Source organism: Micrasema longulum, unplaced genomic scaffold (assembly GCF_059751315.1).
Source record: "Micrasema longulum isolate JH-2025_06_02 unplaced genomic scaffold, ASM5975131v1 h1tg000993l, whole genome shotgun sequence".
Classification (NCBI taxonomy): domain Eukaryota; kingdom Metazoa; phylum Arthropoda; class Insecta; order Trichoptera; family Brachycentridae; genus Micrasema; species Micrasema longulum.
The window spans coordinates 62,170-83,232 of NW_028278181.1; the positions used below are offsets into that span (position 1 = coordinate 62,170).

The 21,063-nt window shown below is 32.3% G+C and overlaps 1 protein-coding gene across 1 annotated transcript in view; it reads left to right on the top strand.

The window, feature by feature from the left end:
• Nucleotides 1-21,063, top strand: part of LOC148277692 (uncharacterized) — an 87,238-nt gene that overhangs the window by 25,395 nt on the left and 40,780 nt on the right. Inside the window, exon 3 of the mRNA XM_088232516.1 lies at nucleotides 2,773-2,844. Within this exon, the coding sequence (XP_088088642.1) occupies nucleotides 2,773-2,844 (72 nt within the window). The remainder of the gene's footprint in view (nucleotides 1-2,772; nucleotides 2,845-21,063) is intronic.

The window sequence follows — 21,063 nt, forward strand, 5'->3', positions numbered from 1 at the left end:
AAGATAACATCCAGCCTAAAACTTGGTGATAAAATCTCAAAATTGCAAAAATTTTACTTGGTCAGTTTTACTTGTATCACAAAATGATGTTTTATTTGTTATCAGCTCAACACACAAATACTCTGCATACACACGGTTTTTCAGGGCCATACCGTAAAATTTCAAATGGACATTCCTCAAAGTAAGCTTAAAAAAAATCATAATATTTTTTTTTTTCCAAAAAGTATTTTTTTTAAAAATGGACTACATCTTTAATTTCTTGGACTAGCATCCCTTCCGCAAACCTTTACCCCTCCTTGAAAAAAAATGTTGATAAAAACGTATTTGACCAATTAAGCGATACGCACCAGACGCGGACAAGGGAAGCGGCTGGGTAGGAGAGGAGTAGGGGTTTGTGGAGGGACTTTTTGTCCGAGAAATTAAGGTTTTACTACGTTTTGAGATTACAATTTTTATTTTATGACTTTTTGGAAAAAATATTAAGTTTTTTTTCAAAACTTACTAGGAATACTTAGAAATTTTCCTCTAAAGTTTTGCGGTCTGGCCCTAAAGCGGCCGGCTGTTCTTAGCAAAATATAGAATTGATCTTACTGACCTGATAATACCGATTTCTATTTTTTTTTCAATTGTGGACTGGCTGTTTTCTGCATAACAACGTTCAGTTGATATATTGCCATATTTTGACACTAAAAAAAACATACATGTACAATGTAATTTCTCAAAATTCCGGATAGATTTTTAACTTTTGTCGGCTTCGTGAAATTTTAGGGAACACCAAAATATGTCACAAGACAACTTAAATAAACTGAGTGTAAGGACTTAATCAATCCTAACAGTAATTCTATAATTTTTCATAATTTTAAGCAAATCTGATTTATGAATGCCTAATTCTGATGAATCTCATTTGCACTCGCATAACCTCATAAAAGACAAAAGATGAAAAGCTATCAAGAAACATTAATGAAAGTTTAGAATGTTTAATTTACAATGAAAGATTGTGTAATAAGTAAATAAATCAAGTTATATATCTGATGGCCTTGGTTTGGATACATACTGAGGATGCTTCAGAAGAGCCCAATCCAATATCTTTTTTCCACATCTGCGTTATCTTGGAAGGCCGTCTATCGATAGCGATCTTTCGTCAGAACTAAGAGACGCGGGATTGACGTGGGTGGAGGCGAGAGTGCTGGCTGGCGATAGGGCTTCCTAGAGGCGTCTGGTGATGTCCACATGCTCTACTTAAAAACAGATCTAGAAAAAAGAAAAAAAAAGTTTGTGAATCTGTTAATTTAACCCAGCACTTAAATATGTACGTAGTTGCATGCCTATTAAATGGTTTACCCCTTTATCTTGCACCCCTATATCGGTTAATCCTTTAATACTATTTAGAGGGATCGAGATATCAACGTCAGCTTCTATTTGCTAGCACAAACTGGCCAGCATAATTATCCCGGAAGTGGAGTTATATCGATTAATTATAGCCTTATCTCTACTAAGCTCACCCTATCTAACTTAACCTTACGTTATGGTGTATCAAACTATGCGTTAATTACGCCATGAACAGTTTGATTGCAAGACCTATCTCTAGTGGCTATGATGTAACACAATTCTATTAGATATTGGTGGATATGTTTCTTTTATTTATTTCAATGATCATGCGGTTTTATTTCCAATCATCAAATGGGCATTTTTACATCGGATGCAGAACGTAAAATTTGCAAAAAAAAACTTTAAAAAAAATTTATATAAATAAAAGACGCGTGATACTTTAATCCACAAATTTGGAATATCCAGTGACCGGTTTCATCACTTCTGACTGGTATCTTTATTAAGGAGTTCAATGTATTTATACAAAACAGAGATAAGGATAGATAATTCAAAATCATATGAAAGTAAATTACATAAAGTTATTTTTATCTTAAGAATCATTATCAGATTTTTTTCGGGCTCGAAGATGTCGCGAAAGCGATGAAACCGGTAACTGGATATTCCAAACTAGCGGATTAAAGTATCACTCGTCTTTTATTTATATAATAAATTTCAATGAACAAGAATCAAGAATTTTCACTTACAATCTTAAATGTTTTATATATCTTTACTATGCGAAGAATAATCAGATGAATAAACGTGATGGCAATACCACAATAAATCTGTTTTACTGTACCAGAAATAGTTCGAGAATAGAACTTACAAAAAAGAAAACAGAGCCGCTGTTCTGTGGCTGGTGTTTGTGTGAAACAATCAAAAACAAAAGAAAAAATTCGTTCAAACGGTTATTGACATTAGGCGAGAGTACACGTTAGTTTTATGACCGGCGTATTTATGATTTTTAATTTAAGTATGGAAAGGAAATTGTTGTACTGTATGTTTACATGTATTTTTTTTCAAATATCTGAACTTAATCTGTCTTTAGCTTGTAGTAACACAATGTTACATCACCGCGTGTAAAGGAATTTTGCAGCACGTCCCTTTAAGAGTCAAATTATGGATAAAAAAAGCCGATTTTAAAACAATCTTTTTTTAATACATTTTTATTAACAGACATTTAAAGATCATCTATCGTACTCTTTTAGTAGCTTTTAATTTAAAAAATAAAGAAATGTATACCCAAACACAAGTCATGCTTTAGTGTGGTTTTCTGATTGCCTATGTAATATTGTATTTTGCATTTTTATTATTTATTATAAAAAGCTAATTTTCATAAAGTGGCTTTACAAAAATTTAATAAAATACCTCAGCCTGGTTAGTAAAATGAACCATTTCCTGTTGCAGGTTGGGCGGCGGATGCTGGGCAAGACGGGGTCCGCCCCACCCGCCGAGGGGTGCAACACCAAGTCACCGCAGGTAACGGGTTAACATATTTTACCCTTGGCTTATTCTCGTCATTGAGAGAATGCGCAGAATGTTTGATAAATTAAATTTTATGCACCAACTAATATTTTATGCCGTCCTTTCCCGTCAAAGGGAAGTAGTGTGGCCAACACTCGGTGTCAAACGTAATACTTACTACTGACAATCCTTTCATTGTGACTTGATTAAATGTATGCAGTTAATATTTTTTTTAAATCGGTTCTACCTGCATGTTTATGGTTTTAAAGGCGTCAGAGGTAATTTTTTTTAAAATGAAGATAATAATAATTGAATCTGATGATATTAAATTTATAAGATTACAGTAATGGTGGTTACGCCACATGTACTTTGTTTATTGTGTATTGGACATTTACTAGGTTACTGTGTTAAATTTATTGCTAGTACTGAGTCCTGGATTTTTTTTTTGCACCACAACAGGCCAGGAGGCCCAATAACAGTGGTGAATTACATCACAGAACACCCAGGCTTGAGAAAAATCACGTTTAATTTTTGTGTTCTCACCGGGGAGTCGAACCCGGAACCTTCCGTGTGTGAGTCAAGCGTCTTGACCACTACACCACGGAGGCCGCCTATTATGGATTAACTACCTACATAGGTCATATTTTGTATTTAGTAAGCCGGTGGTAGAAATTACATTCTCCACAGAATGAAATATACTCAGATTTTTATGCATGTGGCACTTAACCATCTGATAAAGCTCTTGAGACCAATATTAACATCTTACGGAATGCAAAAATCATGTATTTTTATTGAAAAGCGTCGTTTATCGTATGCACTTGAAAACCATATGCTTCAACGCGTGAATCTCAGGATGTAGTGTGGGAAGAATAAATGTACCTTTTTTTGTATCAAACCTACCCCTCCAAAAAACCAAAAGTTGTACTATATAAATCCATACGCTGTCCTTTGGAAGATGAATTAAAAATGTAATCTGTCATGGTTACGACGTCGCTCTGACGTAATACTTAGTTTTAACATACGCGGTATTCGTCAAGTGTAACAGTTAAATGCAATTTGTAATGTTTTTTAATTAAATAAAATTAATATACAACATCTTCGTGTCTTCTCGATTGATATGTTGGACTTCGAATATTTATTATATGTGTGCTACACTACATCAACACATAACACCTGGTGAAAATTTTGTAATCATTCTACTGTGGGTACAATTTTTTTCTCTCCGGCTCAATAACAACTGAATTGTCACCGAATATACATGTGGTTTTGGTATTCTTAGCGTGATCGCTAACAAGTCATTTTTGCTATCAAAGGGTCATTCCAGAAATAAGTCATTCAAGGTCTCGTGTCGTAGTGGTCAGCGAGTTTGCTTACCGTGCAAGAAGTTCGATTTCCGACATGGTTGACACGAAATATTTATTCAAAAGGGTGTTTTTATACTAGAATATTTCATAGTTTCTGGCACCTTAAGCGAAGGCCTGATCATCTTACCCTCATGTCACAAAAATGATCATGATAGGCTGCGGTTGGTGGACCAATGTAGTGCCCTATGCTCCATTAGATGTGTAAAGGGTAATGATGATAATTAAGTCATTCCAATATACTGTGTTGTGTTACCGTATGAATCAATAATCAATAGACCACCGGATCTGATAGAGCCTGTCGTGAGAGAGAAGTAAAAAAAATTAAGTTGGGAGAATCCCAGTACAAGGTAGGTAATTGTATTGGGGTTTGGTGGCAAAGTCAATAAAGATAACGCAAAGCAACGCCAAATCCGCGGACCAGTAAAGCAACCAAAATTTGAGCTTCTGCTATTTGGCAAGTGCCGACATAAATACCGTTTTTGCTACCATTCGTGTTTGCATTATGGTCATGAAGAAATATGTTAATATCTGACAAAACTCCTTCATTTAATTTGCTTGACCCACAGTGAAAGTAGTAAAGTTAAATTCAATTAAAGTTATGATATTTGAAATTTTTTTTTTTTTTAAGCTACTCGTTTATTGAGAAAAACACTTTGCTTTTTTGTATGAGTGAAACCGATAGGAAGACTCGCGGTCTTTAGATCGATTTTCGATTATGTGGAGGAAGTACTTTCATTTTGGCTCATTTCACATGCATCGTACAAACTCACAGGACATGGTGAGTGAAAAAAGGGTGGTAAGATTTTTTGTCTGATTATTGTTAACTTTCGATTGATTTGCAGTAGGAGCAGTAAATAGTAGCCATAACAACGTTCATCTAGGATTCTTGCTATAAACAGAACTGTGATTTTCATTTCACACAGACGCAGAAACCTTTTTTGCACAGGCCAAGACAATCCATTTAAATAATAATAAAAAATTGTAATTTAGATTTTTTAACTAAAAAACTTAAAAGTGCACTTAAATTATGAATACCTCGGCAATCGCTTTGAATATTACTACAACTTCTTTTATAATCTACTAATAAACCTTAATACAAAAGAAAAAAAAAAGATTAATATATTGAACATTTATTTGATAGAAAGAAATCTAATCTAATTAGATCACTAAGCAAGACACACATATAATTTTATTTAGTTTTAAAAAAGCAGCGATAATCAGGCAACCATTTCCTAACTTCAAGATACCACAGAGTGACTTGAGGTAATTTTTTCACACAGTATTTTAAAGATTAAAACGGTTTTTGGATACGCAGAGAGATACTTTCACTTTTACAGCAAAATTGGAGTGATCTTTAAAAATATTGAATGACATCCAAATTGATTATTTAAAATCAAAATAAAAATGGATTTTGAGAACGAGATTTTAACAAGGAATATTGCTACCATTTTGGATAATTATAATACGGTCGTGAAGAAGAATAAAAATATCTAACTTACGCTTTTTATACAAATTGCCCAACTCACAGTGAAAGAGACAATAGAAGAGTAAAAGGTATTTTTTAAAACATCTCCGGTATAATGCACATTGTCTGATTGAGCTATTAGAAGCTAATAGGCTGGGCACTTAGGTGTTAGCTTCCAATAGCACGTGTCCAATGGTTTTATATTTTTGTGCAAATACTATGGTGAAGGTGTAGGTATATTGGGATTTGCATTTTGGTGGAATTAGAGTCCTGTCTGAAAAAATGGGTACGTCCCAAAACCAGTAGACATAGAAAAGTCGGTATGTGGGTATTTACAAATATTTATTAACATTTGTAAGTAACGTGTAAAAAATACATTATTAAAAAATATTAGATGACAGTGTAGAGAAAACGCGGTCTCAATTTTCTTCATACTAACATAGTCCCGTATTTTCTCCCTAGATTGTGTACTAATGAACCCAGAATCCAAAACCTCAAGCATCGTACACGAATACGACTTTTTCTTAACTCGATTTCCTTTTTCGGGATTTTTACAGAGAGTAGCCATCAAGCCGAAAACATTAGGCCAGGATTTGGGTTCTTTTTCACACAAATAGCTATATTCTTCATTCACTTTGACATCAAAAATAATGTTTATTATTAATTAAACCAAATAAATTTATTGTAGAAAGTATGTAGATATCACAAAAATTCCAATAGTTTTTATTGCCTTTAATATATTCAATTTTTCTCGGGATGCTTCAAAATTTTAAATTTAGTGAAATTAACCCCAAAATGCGCTCTCAAAGCAAGCATACTTCCTTTCGGCTCCACCTAGTGCAAGATGACAGTAATGATATATGAAAGTGACACCTGCAAGCTTTCAACCAAAGCTTTCAAAAGCTTCACGGGAAATTTGTTGCCAAGGAATGGTGCATATATAATAATATACGAGTATATATCAGGTAAATTTGTATACTTTATGTGAACCAAACGATACTAACAGGAAATGGAAATACCGATTTTCAAGGGATAAATAAAAACGAATAACGACGAATTACAAGGGGCGTGGCGTAGTTGGTAAGACAGCCAACTGTGAAACTGGCTTTACGGATTCGATTTCCGCCAGTTGCATGAAGAAAATGTAAGAATTTTTTTTTTCTATTGGTCTGGTTGTTGTGGTGTATTTTTCATAATTTTCTTTCGTATCCTCACTTTCGCATTTGCTGACACGCTTCTAAAATAGAGGCTCAGAGAGTTATTCATTCAAAAAATATATGTAATCCAACATAATACAACAGACATGATTTTTTTTTAGAAAAGCGAATACAGAAGTCTAAGCATTTACAGGGCTTATGATCAGTCATTGGTTGGTTTAAGTGGCCATTTTACACACTGTGTAACATTCACCATTTTACCTATATTTGAAAATCTATGGTCCGTCGTTTCTTACATCTGTTAACATGTTTAAAAAATTTGGACAAACTCAAAAAATTGTTTACCTGAGAGCAACGACCCAAAAAGCAACTGAGTATTTTCTATTTGATACATTACATTATATTCTCCAAGACCAACAATATTGCTCCCAGGAGGTTAACTCAATAACGAAATAGGATGACATAGCCAAAGTATCGTCCTATTGTACATTTACTTCATTCACGCCATGGAGATATTAATAATAAAAGAACACGACCAATAGAGGGACTACAGGGTGTGGTTATATCAGTCAGTCTATTCCAATATGTTGTTCAGTTCTGTCAGTCAGTTATTTTCGCCGTTACTTTCGCGCTTCACAACAAAGCGCTGCATCTTAATCCCCATTTAACGAATACACATTAAACCTCAATTTCATTTATTCTGTAAATCTCGAACTGGAGTAGAAGCCCCAACTCCCATAGATACGATCACAAAAATCTTGGGTACATATTTCAATGAAAAGTAAAATTTTTTTTTAATTTTAAGTAGAGTTTTCTTTATGAAAAATAGGATATGTTCACAATATTTTTTTTCTGAACATGTTCACTTACTGGTTACCAACGAAGATACTTTGAATTTTCGTATAAATATACACATTTTTGTACATAAATATCAATGTTAGTTTATAACGTTTCAATATGTACCGATAAAGACCCTTGCACCCAGTAATAATTCAATTAGATTGAAGCATAAACTATTACATGACACAGATTTCAGATAAACAAGCTGCATACAATACAAATCCTCAGGACATAATTTTACACAAACACACAAATTACATCAACCCTGATGATGGACGCTGAAGACACTCCACTGCGATACCAAATGTTAACGAATACTAAGAGCAACACTTAATACGATTTCCCTGAAAAACTTAGGACCAAATACATTTTAAATAATTATTATTAACACTCCAACATCTTAAAAAGTTAGAATAAGACGTTTACTCAATAGCGAGACTGATTGCTATCGATATGAATTTAATCAAATAATGTTTTTTAGGCAAAAGCATATTTTGAGATTGAGATATTAAAGACGAAGAATATGTTTCTAGCCTCCAAAGCCTCACAAAAATGTACATTCTTTGTACATACATATATTTGAGTTTTCACTGCTTGAAGCGTAACTGCAAATCATTTGACCTAGATTTTTAAGAAAACGCGAGGAGGAATATCAGGATGAAAGCTTTTATACTTAGAAACAAGATCCTTTCCCAGCCCATCGCAAATCTCACAAATAAGATATTATAATACAATATGAAAGCGTACCGATAAAATTGTATAAACTAACAAACTTGAGATCAATAATGGGAGAATATTATTTTATTCTATTTTATAAGGTAATTCAACAGAGATAAATACTAGAAAACAAATGATTTGTAGGTATTAATCGATATAGATTGCCCGCCACATATCGCACACCGTATTCGAGGGCGTAATACCCGAATGCAGAGACAAAACTTAAGATGAGGAAAGTAAGTTCTATTGCCTTCTAAATTCTAGATTAAAATGTACTTTACTCACCTTAAGTCTTATCTCTGCATAAGGGTATTATACCCTTATGCAGAGATCAGTATCGGTATATCTTTATCGGTATATCCCTTATCCTTTATTGGTATCTCTTTGGCGGTGCCCATTGCTCGTTGCTGAACGACAAAAGCTGCGTAAAAGAACTCTCTGTAATCTTGTAGACTGAGCATATTTGTGTTGAAAGCAGATAATCCAGAAGTACGTAATATGCGCTTTGTTGGATTGGAAAATAATGGAAGTGAATTCTTTACTGACTGGGATATAACTGGTTGGACTTCGCCGAAGTTATTACAATTTTTTTTAAAACCATTGAAATTGTTTTTGGAAGCCACTATATCTGTATATCTGACAGGACCTACTACAAAGCCACGGATAGTAGCGAGAAGCTCCACTTGGTTATCTTAGAAAGGAGAAAAGAGTCAAGACGACTAGATGTGTTCAGGATATTAATTAGGATATCCGCAGAAGAACAAAAGGGGATCAACAATATTAAAAACAAATAATTTGTCCTAAAATTTAATATGAACCGATAAAAACTGCGATCGAGAAAAAAGTGATCGAGGATAACCCAAAAAGATTTTAAGCGCTGATGAACTGAAGATAAAAAAAAGGTAACCCCTGAAGGGGAATACGAGTATTCACACAAATATATTTTTTCCATGGAATTTATATAACACTAGAAATAGCATTTTAACTTAATATGGCTAAGTCAGTTTGGAGATAAAAAAAATGTAAATTAGTTGTACCTAAGTATATTTCTGGCTTCTGGTATTATGGTCAGTACGTTTGCCTACCAGGCAAAAAAATTACACACACATTTTTCTTGAATTTTGTTGACTAATTATGAGTTTAAGACCTAGTATTGAAAATAAAAAATAAAATTAAGTGATTATTTTTTCTGATGATTCCTTAAGTACACACAAAGGAATTAATTCAGGTCTGCAAGAGTTAATTAAAAATTTTCATTTTAGTTTTCATTCACAAAATCAGTAATAGTCATTTATTAAAAGAATGATTATTATCTGAGCTAAGATATAAAAAAACATGAATATTTTTTTAGTAAAACTGAAAAAATGCAAAATGTGATGTAACATCGCTCTTTGTTTTCATTTTCAGGTCATACTGAAAAATGTCGCGTTTCATTTTCTGTTCTTTCATTATGTATGCAGTTCAGGCCCATTTAACATTTATGCCTTTGAAATCATGAAATTTATACCATTAATGTCAAAGCGTGTCGCGCCTGGCGTACTAAGACCTGACGTGCGTATTTCGTTAAATATTTTCAGGAAACCGTACCTTTGTATAATACAAACGACGATAACATGGTTCATATTATTTATTCAATGTTAAAATTTCATTTTACTTGACAATGTTTTTAATCTACCCAAATTTCTGTAGACAAGAACTGAGTTCGAACCCCTTGGGAGTTATTGGCTTGTTCAAGTAGCCACCTTACACGCTGTGTAACATTCACCATTCTGCCTATGTTTGAACATCGATATTCCTTCAATTCTTCCATCCGTTTCTCTTTGTAAAGTTAAAGAGCTTAACCCATATCAACAAATCTCCTTGTTATTGAAATATTCTTCGTTATGGCTTTCAACTGTAGATTTATTGTTTTTTTTATTTTTTTATTTGTATATAATTAAATGATAATTAGATATAAGTTAATATAAGGACATTCATTTATTATATTCGTACTATTTAAAGACCAAACAAAAAAAAACCCTTAAGAATTGAACATTAAAAAAATCAACCGTGTCTAGAGTTCTTTATTACTTTCTATAATTCATCTCTGTTGTAATATATAAACATGTATAACTCCCATAGAAGTTGCATCCAGTTCTTGTCAACAAACACTACACGAAACTGATTTAAAAATTGAAAAAATAATAACAGTATTTGACAATATTAATTTTTTTGCAAAGTTCGATATTATGTTTTTTTCTTTTTGATTACAAATACCTCTAGCCGCCGAATAAGAGCGATGCATGTTTATTGACAGCGTAGGATTTTATTGATGACATTTTTATACGGCTAACTTTACGGAAAAGTCACGTTCTATGTTACGTAAAAGCTCAGGGGAAATGAAGCCACAGATAAACCCAATATTTTTAAGAGGGAAGCCATATTTACAGATGCTACCTCGTACGAATGAATGTCGGAGACATTATTATCTATTTTGCATTTGAGAATTAAGGAATGCATTATTGCCACCTATGAAATTTCGTCTCAGACGGATGCCTCAGAAGTGCCTTAAGGGCATGAAATAGGCAAAAAAGGTATATTTGGGCATAACTACTAAAAAAAAAACTAAAAAGTCTGACTCTGTCGGTCACGACAAAACCCGGTCACTCGTAATAAAAATATAAAAAATTATAAATAAAAGTGGAATATAACTATAAAAATAATTTTATTATTATTATTAAAATGCAGTTCCACCAAGAAATTTCAGTAGAAAAACTAAATAAAAAAATTTAAAAAAATTAAAAAATTGTTAAAACTCAACGATAGAAGAAAAGTCAAAGACCTTTTAAATTCATTAAAATTGTAAATTCAATATGGAATTGCCCTGAACTATTATCTCCTATCAACTTAAGGGTGTCTAGAAGAATGACTAGATAGGTACCACCGTTTTGTGGCAACAATTCACGGACAGTGTATACTTGTAAAGCCGTGTTAAATAGACTTCATGAACTCGGCAATAGTTATTCCCACGTATCTGATAAATTAGACGTAGACGAAAGAGAGCATTTTCTACATTTACTTCTGTTCGCGTTCAATCGACGGAATAAAGGTGTTAAAACTGCTCGCGATATTTGCGCAGTGTACGGTGAAGAGACCATGAATTATTGACTAATTCGTTTTAAAATAGTGGAGGAAAATACATTTTTGACTTATATGTAGTAAAATAATGAAGGAGCATAGGAACCCTATTGGCTAATTTGTTAAACATATTTTTGCAGGACGCAACTGATGTTAATTCTTAGTACAATACCTTTAAATGGAACTGATAGACGTTATCATTCCTGTTTTGTTTATTTATTAGGAAAAAACAACAGTTTTCATTTATTTATTTATTAGGGAAATCATACAGTCTTTTTATAAATACAAGGTACAAAAGAAGCATTTTAAAAAGTAACTCCAATTACAGGTTTCACATTAATTTATTATGAATGCCGGAGAGGAAAAAAAAATTGAATTAAAAAAATAATCAAATAAAAATATTGAACAAAAAGTACATGAAAGGGAGAAGACATTGAATAGCTTCAACTTTACTTTCCTCCCCTCTCGCTCTGCTTCCATGAACATTTATATTTCTTGGTAAAAATTCACAACCAACAATAATTAATAAGATGCAGGTAGTAGATGTACATTCGAATAAGTATAAATTAAGAGTTGAAATTAAAAGTTAATATTAAAAGTTCAAATTAAAAGTAAAAATTAAGAATTGAAATTAAAAAGTTAAAATTTTAAAATAAAATTAATTTTAAAGTCAAAATAAAAACAATATTTTGAGTTTGCCCAAATTTTTGTAGACAAGGACTGGATTCGACTCCCTGGGGAGCTGTTTACATTAACAAATTACAACAGATATAAAGAACATTTAAGAGAAGGTAATATAGAAAGACGTTGACATATAACACTGTAAACAGATGAAAGAATTGGAATATAAATGTTTAAATATGGCAGAATGGTGAATGTTACACAGTGTGTAGTGGCCACTTACACCAGCCATTGACAGGTCATAAGCCCTGTAGATACCTAGAATTCTATATTACCTTCTCTTAAATGTTCTTTATCTCTGTTGTAATATGTCAAAATTAAAAGTTAAGCAGGAGATAAATTTAAAATGTCTTTAATAAATCTGATAAAAATATGGTATTTACAGTGTAATATGTCGATGTCACTAAAACTGTCATTATAGGTAATCTGTATTCTTCGAAGAGTGCTATTTTTCATATAATTAGTCGTTGCGTTAGGAATGTCGAAGAGTACAGATTGACGAATTCTATTAATGAAATGCTTATAACAATTTCTGGGCTATCAATTGGGTTATTAACAATTTTGTAGAGAAAGCTCATATCCAGCATGGTTCGTATAATGCAAATATAAAATAAGGGTACATTGTAAGTTAAATTGTAAAAACCGTCAATAATAATTTTCCATGGCTATGTAAGTTGTTAATCAAGTGTACACATTAAAATAACCCAGTTATAGTATGGACATACTTTGACAAGTTTTTTACTCTAAATGAACGAAGCGAATTGAAATAACAGAACTACGACCGACAGAATGTGAAAATATTTTGTTTGCATTTGGAAAAAAAAAAGAAAAATGTCAATAGGAATACCTATGCTTGATTGAAAACGAGTTTATGTATTTGACAGATGGTTTATTAGCAGAGTCTCATCAGTGCATGTATCATTTTTTAAAATTACATTCCAAATAAATTAAAAAACAGACCCTTAAAATACTTTTACCGAATTATTTGTTTTCAATATTTGATGTCCTCGGTACTTAAAGTTTTATTACGGCTTTTAGGTGTTTTAAGTATCTTTCCGTGTTTTGTTCCGATTTAAACATATAAAAATGAAATCGTATTTAATTTCTATTTATGAACTTTACACTAAAATCTGAAGATATTATATCCTATTATATTTTCGTGAGAGCAAATTATTATCAAATAAATTTATCACGTTCTTTGTTTAAGTACGGCAAACTATTCGGTTGTTATTTTTTCATTTTCATAAGGGCGAAAATGTTAATTGGTCGTTTCTTCAGATGTGGCGACAGCGTTGATTCCGAATTTGCTGCACATTTATCTGCATCAGTGAGCTGTGTATGAAATACACAATCATGTAAATTTTAAAAATGAACTGACTTAAAAAAACGCAAATCGACAGCTTTAAAAATACTATAGTTTCTTCTTTTAATTTTCTCCTTAAATGCGAAACCTGTAGGTTAGGGTGGGTCGAGAATTTTGAAATGAAAGGAGTTTAAAAAGTTGCTTTTTGGATTACTTGGAATGAAAAAAATATCCAAAAAAATATTTGATACTACTTTTGACCAGAGATTGAAGTTTTCAAAAAAGAACTTTTTTTGCGCCAAACCAGCTGTCATTTCATATTTAAGTTAGAAAATCAGTCCAAATAAATTTTATAATGTGCATTAAATAAATATCTAAGGGCGTGAGATGCACTTTGATTTGTAATAAAAGGGTAGCATTGTTTTAATGAGCCATTGTTTTTGTCAATATTAGCCAGGAGCTCAACGGAATCAGTTCCGCGGAGTGTAAAATTTTTGCATTTCGGTAGTTTTAAAACGTGTTCAAGTTTGTAATGTGATTAAGTTAAATCTTGACTAACGAAAAATAGTTTTATCAATATTGATCATTAATAAAATATTCAGACAGTTATAAACTTCAAACCTCGGTTGAGTTCCTAAAGTAGTATGGAATATTTTTTCAAATAATGTTTACGTTCAATGTAATCCAAAATGAAACTTTTTAGACCCCTATCACTTTGATGTCTAAAAAATGAAAACTTCAGGCATCATCGGCCAACTCTACTGTAAGTGTGAGGCAAGAGTCGGAAAAACAAGGAATCTTTATTCTTGCAGTTCAGCCATAGCTAAAATCACAAGTAAAATTGATGTGGTTGGACTTGTTAAGACTCTCTTAATTTTTTTCTGGTACATAACACATTTTAGTGAATGTTTTTCATGTAGGGTTTATCAATATATGATTTTGATGGGTGTTTATTGAATAGTATTAAACTTACCACGATCGATCGCGTATTATTTTTATGAAAAGATTCATTGACATGTTAAATGTTGTTTATTACAAATTTAAATATTACTTATCTGTGCCAATTGCTTAAACACATAATTAAATTTGAATTCAGCAGTGCGATAAAATTGATGATTTTATGAAACGATTTGATGTTTGTTACGATGTTGTAAAATATGTTCGCTACCAGCACCGCTTGAAAAAGGTCTGCGGTCGCCGACATCCGTTTGGCAGCGGCTGGTCGGGTGTCCAGTTTGTTAGTGTGGACAGCCTGGCGTTGATAAACTTCATTTAGAGTTTCCAGGTTATATATAACATAAAAACGCTTCTGTATTGAAAATGTGTAGAATTTTGAGTAGAGAATATGGTAGTGTAATCATTTACATAATTTATGACCTGTCATGATTTATTTCAAACAACACTATACACTCATTTTTATATCTAAATATAATGTATTTATGTACACACATGTTGTGTAATATTTTCTATTTTAATTTTATAAAAGTCATGATTTAAAACGAAAAATAAATTTAATGGATTAAAAGTAAATATTATGCAAATAGTTCACATAAGAAGGGCTTTGAAAACTTATCTTCCTTTGATAAAGAATAATTTATTTTTGTTAAGAAGCCCACTATACGATATTTCATTGTACTCCATTCAATCCAAGAACATGGTTAAACCGACAACGGAGTAAAACTACTTTTTCTTATCAATATGTCATCTTGATTTTTCCAGGAATCGAACCCTGGACCTCAAGAATGGTATACGAATGCACCAACTAATTCACAATAAGATGCACCTATTTCCACTCGATTTCCTAATCAAAGATTTTTAACGGAGAGCAGCCAACGAGTTAAAAGCACTCATCTAGGAATCTGGTTTTATTTCACATACAGAACTGTATCCCCTTGGACACAGAAAAAGTATTACAACACAATTTATCATTCAACTACACAAACTTATACTTGTTTTAATATATTTTTTAATTGAATTACCTTGCTGGGTCTATTTAATCAGAATGATTTTAATTAATGGTATCGTAACAAATCTACAACAATAAAAGGTCTTGTCCTTCATTAGTAACACAACCTACCCTTAACATTAATGATACATACGACCTTTAAGCCATTAATCTCTTTCAGTGTTAGATAAGGGTTAATCTGAAGATGTACCGGTGTATTGATTAATTACATATACTCGACCATTTTTTCAAATGAGTGTAATTTATGGGATGAAAAAGTTAAGCAGAAAGGGGTTTGATTAGGGGTCACTGCTCTTACTCTTTAATTAAAATGAGAGATTGTCTTGTAATCACCCTTTTAATTTTTGTTCTTGCATTTCAAATTTTTTTTAGTTTAATATATTTAAATTAACGTTGTTTGATGTAGAATAATTTTCAAATTTTTTGCAACAGAGAGAGAAAACAGTTTTTAGAAATGCCTAAGAAAGTTTAGGCATTCGCATTACTTATGACCCGTCATTTTATACACTGTGTAGCATTCAACATTCTGGCCAGGCTATTACAAGGTTTTTATTATCAAAATATTGCATTTCATAAAACGACGGCTACCGTCAAATGAAATGATTAATTAATATTATGATTTTAGGCGTGTCATCAAGTGATTGAAAGATTGATAGATATGTGAATTCAATGTGTTTCGGGGCCAGACCGCAATACTTCAGAGGAAGATTCCTCATGGTATACTATTTTTAAAAAATATGTTTTAATTTGAAAATGGAAACGATCCTTAATGTCTCAAACTGGCATCCCTTCGACAAACCTCTACCCCTCCTTTCCCCAGCTCATTTTCTAGTCCGCGTCCGGTGCGTATCACTATGTTGGTTAAATACGTTTAAAATGTCTTTTTTTCAAATTCAAAAATCCAATTTTCAAAAATCCAAAAAAGTCTGAAACTAATTATTCTACATTGATCTTAAATAAACGTGTGTATAACATATATTTTCGTAATTGTGTGTGATATCCATGTAGGATTTAGGTTGCTGAGGGTTGGAGCTCCTACCCCAGTAAGAGATTGACGATTGAAGAGATTGAAAAGACTTGACGTTGCTGTTTAATGCGTATTTATTACATGGCGAAAAAATAGTTGATTGCGTTCCGCACGTGTTACGTCAATGATGAGTTGAAGGGACTGCACTTGAACTACATGCTGGAACTGAGTGACTATGTCGAGCTGGACTGACTGACTGAACTAAACTTGTTGGGCTGGCTGACGTTGACTGCATTCTGTGGTCTCTTTATATGCCACGTTCCTTTGTAGTTAATTTCTTCGTGGTAGGGACGATGTAAATGTACTGCAAAATTATGCTTTTGATTTTAGATGCAATATTGTTAGAGTTGTATTATATATTGTATTGAATTCTAAAGAAAATGATGACATTGCTTTCTTCGGTCATCACACTATTTTAGGTGAAATGTGTTTACAGGTGTGTATCATCGATTATAGACTATAAACCGTACCGTACACCTACAGGAAATATTGTCGGTATTATTTGTATTTTTGAATAAATGTACACTATAGTAGTTGTACCATCTGAATTTATGAATTATTCGAGATAGTCACATTTAGGCACTTGAAGACATTTTTAAAGGTTAAACGGGAGCACAGTTATAAAATCACGTGAAAGAGTTTCCGCTGTTTACGTATATTTTGGTAAGAATAAAACGTCCCAGTTTTATATAAATGATCCAAACACTGTATTATATGTATCAGTCTGATGATGCCCATCAAAGGGTCAAAGCGCTAATTGGTCAAATAAATAATACAAGTGGAAGTGAAAAGTATTTTTAATTTGTAACTTATATTTAAATATGAGTCATCATCATCATCATCATTCCCTTTCCGCACCTAATGGTGCAACCGTAGCGTAAGAACTTAAAAAATGTTCACTTTGAAGATTCGCGGTATGGCCTTAAAAACCGTATAGGAAATACCGGGGCTAGTTGACATAATTTTCGATGAATTTTTTTTTTAATTTATTTGTACACCTTTTTCCAAAATGTTTTTTTTGTCACGCGAATATTAAACAGTATTTTCTACGTATGTTCAAACTATAACATGTATATTAAACTGCGAATTTAAATTTATTATAGCCATTTTTAAAATAGTTGTCTCATGTGTCGATTGGCCCGCTTCCAAGGCCAATTGACACGTATTACGGGGTTAGGTTAAATTAGGTTAGGTTATCTAACTTTTTTTATTTTCAACGCAATGGCCGCTGCATCCATCACAAGGCAAAAATTATACCTAAAAGCAATTGTAATTCAGATTGAGATAAACGGTATACTGTATTTGACCCGGAAACCATTCTTTATGCATATTTCTGATCGGATGTCAGGATGTCCGGATGAAAAGATTTGGGTCGCATAAATCATCCCTACTTATTGTGTCAATCGGAAATCGAAATAAATATTTTTCAATCCTATTACATTCATACATATAAAACAACCATTTCACAAGGCTATTCAGTCACGATAATATTAATTATACTGTTAAAATAAAATAATATTATTTTTAGATTAAGTTTCTTTTATTGCTTACCATTGAAACCAAAATGTGAACAAAAAAAAAGAGTGGAATCAAAAATATAGTTGTGTATACACGTATACGTGTGTAAAACAGAATCAGGATATTGAAACATTCATATTCCACTCTCTAAAATGTTCGCCATCTCTATTGTAATTGTAAAACGGTTATCTTGATAACTCTCTAAGGGATGAAATCCAGTCTGTCTTAAAAAATTTGGACAAATTAAAAATATAATTAATATATACTAGGCAACGCTTGAAAACAATTTTCCAATTAGTTGGTGATTTGGTTCAGCCGGATGAATCTCACCCACGTGATAAAGGTTTCAACTCTTTTACTTCACAAAAGTCAACAAATGGAAGAGTTGAAGAAATGTGGATGTTCAAACATTGGCAGAATGGTGAATGTTACACAGTGTGTAAAGTGGCCACTTAAACCAGCCAATGACAGGTCGTAAGCCCTGTAAATGCCTAGACTTCCATATTCCCTTCTCAAAAATGTTTTCTCTCTCTGTTGAAATAAATTTGAATATGAACAACTCCCTAGGGAGAAAATCCAGCCAGTCTGCAAGCATTTGGACATAATCAAACATTGGGAATATGGTAAAAATGTTTTTTCTCTTTTTCACCCTCTTGATAAAGGTTTAATTCAGAAAAGTCAACACGGAGAAAAGTTGAGGTAATGTAGATGTTTAAACATAGGCAGATTTGTGAATGAAACGCAGTGTGTAAAATGGCCACTTAAACTTATAAAACCAACTTCCACTGTCCATTAAAACAATTCGTAACGAGAAAATTCAAAAAAACTATTTAAAAAAATGGATAGTGGAGCTGGGTAGAAGTAAAATGGATTGTCTCATTTGCCGAAACCAATATTAAGTCAACTGCTCCACAAATGTATAGTTTATGTTGTGTTTTGTTATTTTTTTGTGCGTTTTATAATATAATTAATATAGGTATACATACATTAAATATAAACATGAATACGTAGTGTTTAAAACTGTCTGAACTTTTTGTTAATTATCTCTGTATATTAAGTCTTCTTACATGTAAAAATGGTTTTTTTAAAGTATATTGTTAAGTGTCCTTGGCAGAGTAACCTCAGTGAGGTCACATTATTTTAATAATTAGTCATTGTTAATAATGAAAAAATAATAATAATAATAATAACACCAGCCAATGAAAGTCAAAGGCCCTGTTAATGCCTCGACTTGCATATTTCCTTCTCAAAAATATTTTTCTCTGTTGCCACAAATTTCGATCATAACTTTTATTAAAATATACCCTACTTGATTCTTCTTCTTGGTTGTATTTCCCATTTACTTGGGGTCAGCCCTCCACATCGAAATAGGAGATTTGTTGTTTGGTTACTGTTTTTTGCCACCTGACACCGAGACAGAGTAACCGCTTTTGCCGCTTTGCCAACGGAGGCTTATACACTACGATAACTTAAAAAACATAATGGAGACAAATATAAAATCAGCATCAAAAATAATATTATGACTACACTAAACAAACGAGATATAACATAAGTTGACCCTGTATTATGTTTTTTTAAACGTAACGGATTTTAAAAATTATGAATAAATTAAATTAAAAAATTATTGGAGACAAATTTCAAATTCGAAATAATTAAGAAACACCTAATGACCGTAATAATCAGCATCATTCCATGCTATATTGTGTCCACAAAAGGCCTCGAGGCATCTTAGTCGACTACCAGTTTCTGTGCATCTTAACAAGTGAAGTTCCCGTCCCGTAGTTCTGACATGAACTGCCGACGAACATGACTGCTGACGCAGCGGACGTCCAGGACGTCGAGAACTTGATGCTTTGTAAAGTAGGCAAGGGTGGTTAAGGCTCTCAGAAGGCATACACAGTATATGGTCTGGCCAACCGAATTGCCTCCACTTTGCGATATTTTTTTCTTGAGTTTGGTCCGTCCGTTTCTTTATTCGTTATTCCTTACTACGTCAAACACCGCACAACCACGTTTTTTTTAGACAAAACTACTTCTAACCACACGAAACATATATGATACACGAGACGTATATCATACAAATACACATAAAAACACCCTTTTGTTATGACATAATTTAATAATATGTATGATTTTTATTTAGAAACTTTGCTGGTCTGTCTTTAAACCGTATTTTTAAAAAATATTATTATTTCATTGTCGGCTGTTTGTTTCTTTAAAATAAATAAATGATTTTCCCTGATACATATTTTAACTAAAACTAGTTTTTGAAATTATAAATAAATACAAATTGTAACGCACAAAAATACACCATTCTCAAACCCCAAATTTGCACAAGATAATAAATTCTAATCAACGCATTTCTGTGGCTTCAGAAACAATTCCGCTTCTGTCTTAAAATAAATATCTGCATTTCTGTTTTACCGTACATTCTGAATACCCAATATTGTTGAAATTAAATTGTTATCATTTACAAATTACGGGCCATCTTGTCTCAAGACGCGGACTAAATTTCCAGGAAAATATATATTCCACCCCGCTTTTCCCCCCCTTTTTCTTAGAAGAGCCATGTCTAATACAACTCTCAGCCATCTCGTTATATTTATCCGCCATTTTAATGCGCATTCATTATCATAAAAAAATACACTCCAAGCAATTTTCTTTAAGATCGTGAGGCAAAGTGTTTATTCAGAATATTTGGCTATTAAATATAATTTTCTGCGCCGGCTTATGTCGGCTTATGAGTGTACATGAGCGTCAAGTTGTAGCATCTTGATATTCAATTTGACAAAATCATTATTATCGAATTATAGATGCTTTGTTCCTCGCTATTTTTAATAGGCATTTAAAAATAAATTAAATTACACATAATAGTGGTTACTTTATTTTCATTTTTTAATATTAGATTTCTAAAGTGATATACATACTTTTATTGTTATTTGTTAAATCGAGAGTTGCTCTATTTTTTATCCATAACTGTACATTTTTTAATTTTTAGTTTACTTTTTGTTTAATACTCATGCGAAAGTTTAAAAAGTACTTTTGTTTTATAAGGAAACATGTAATAAATTAATAACAT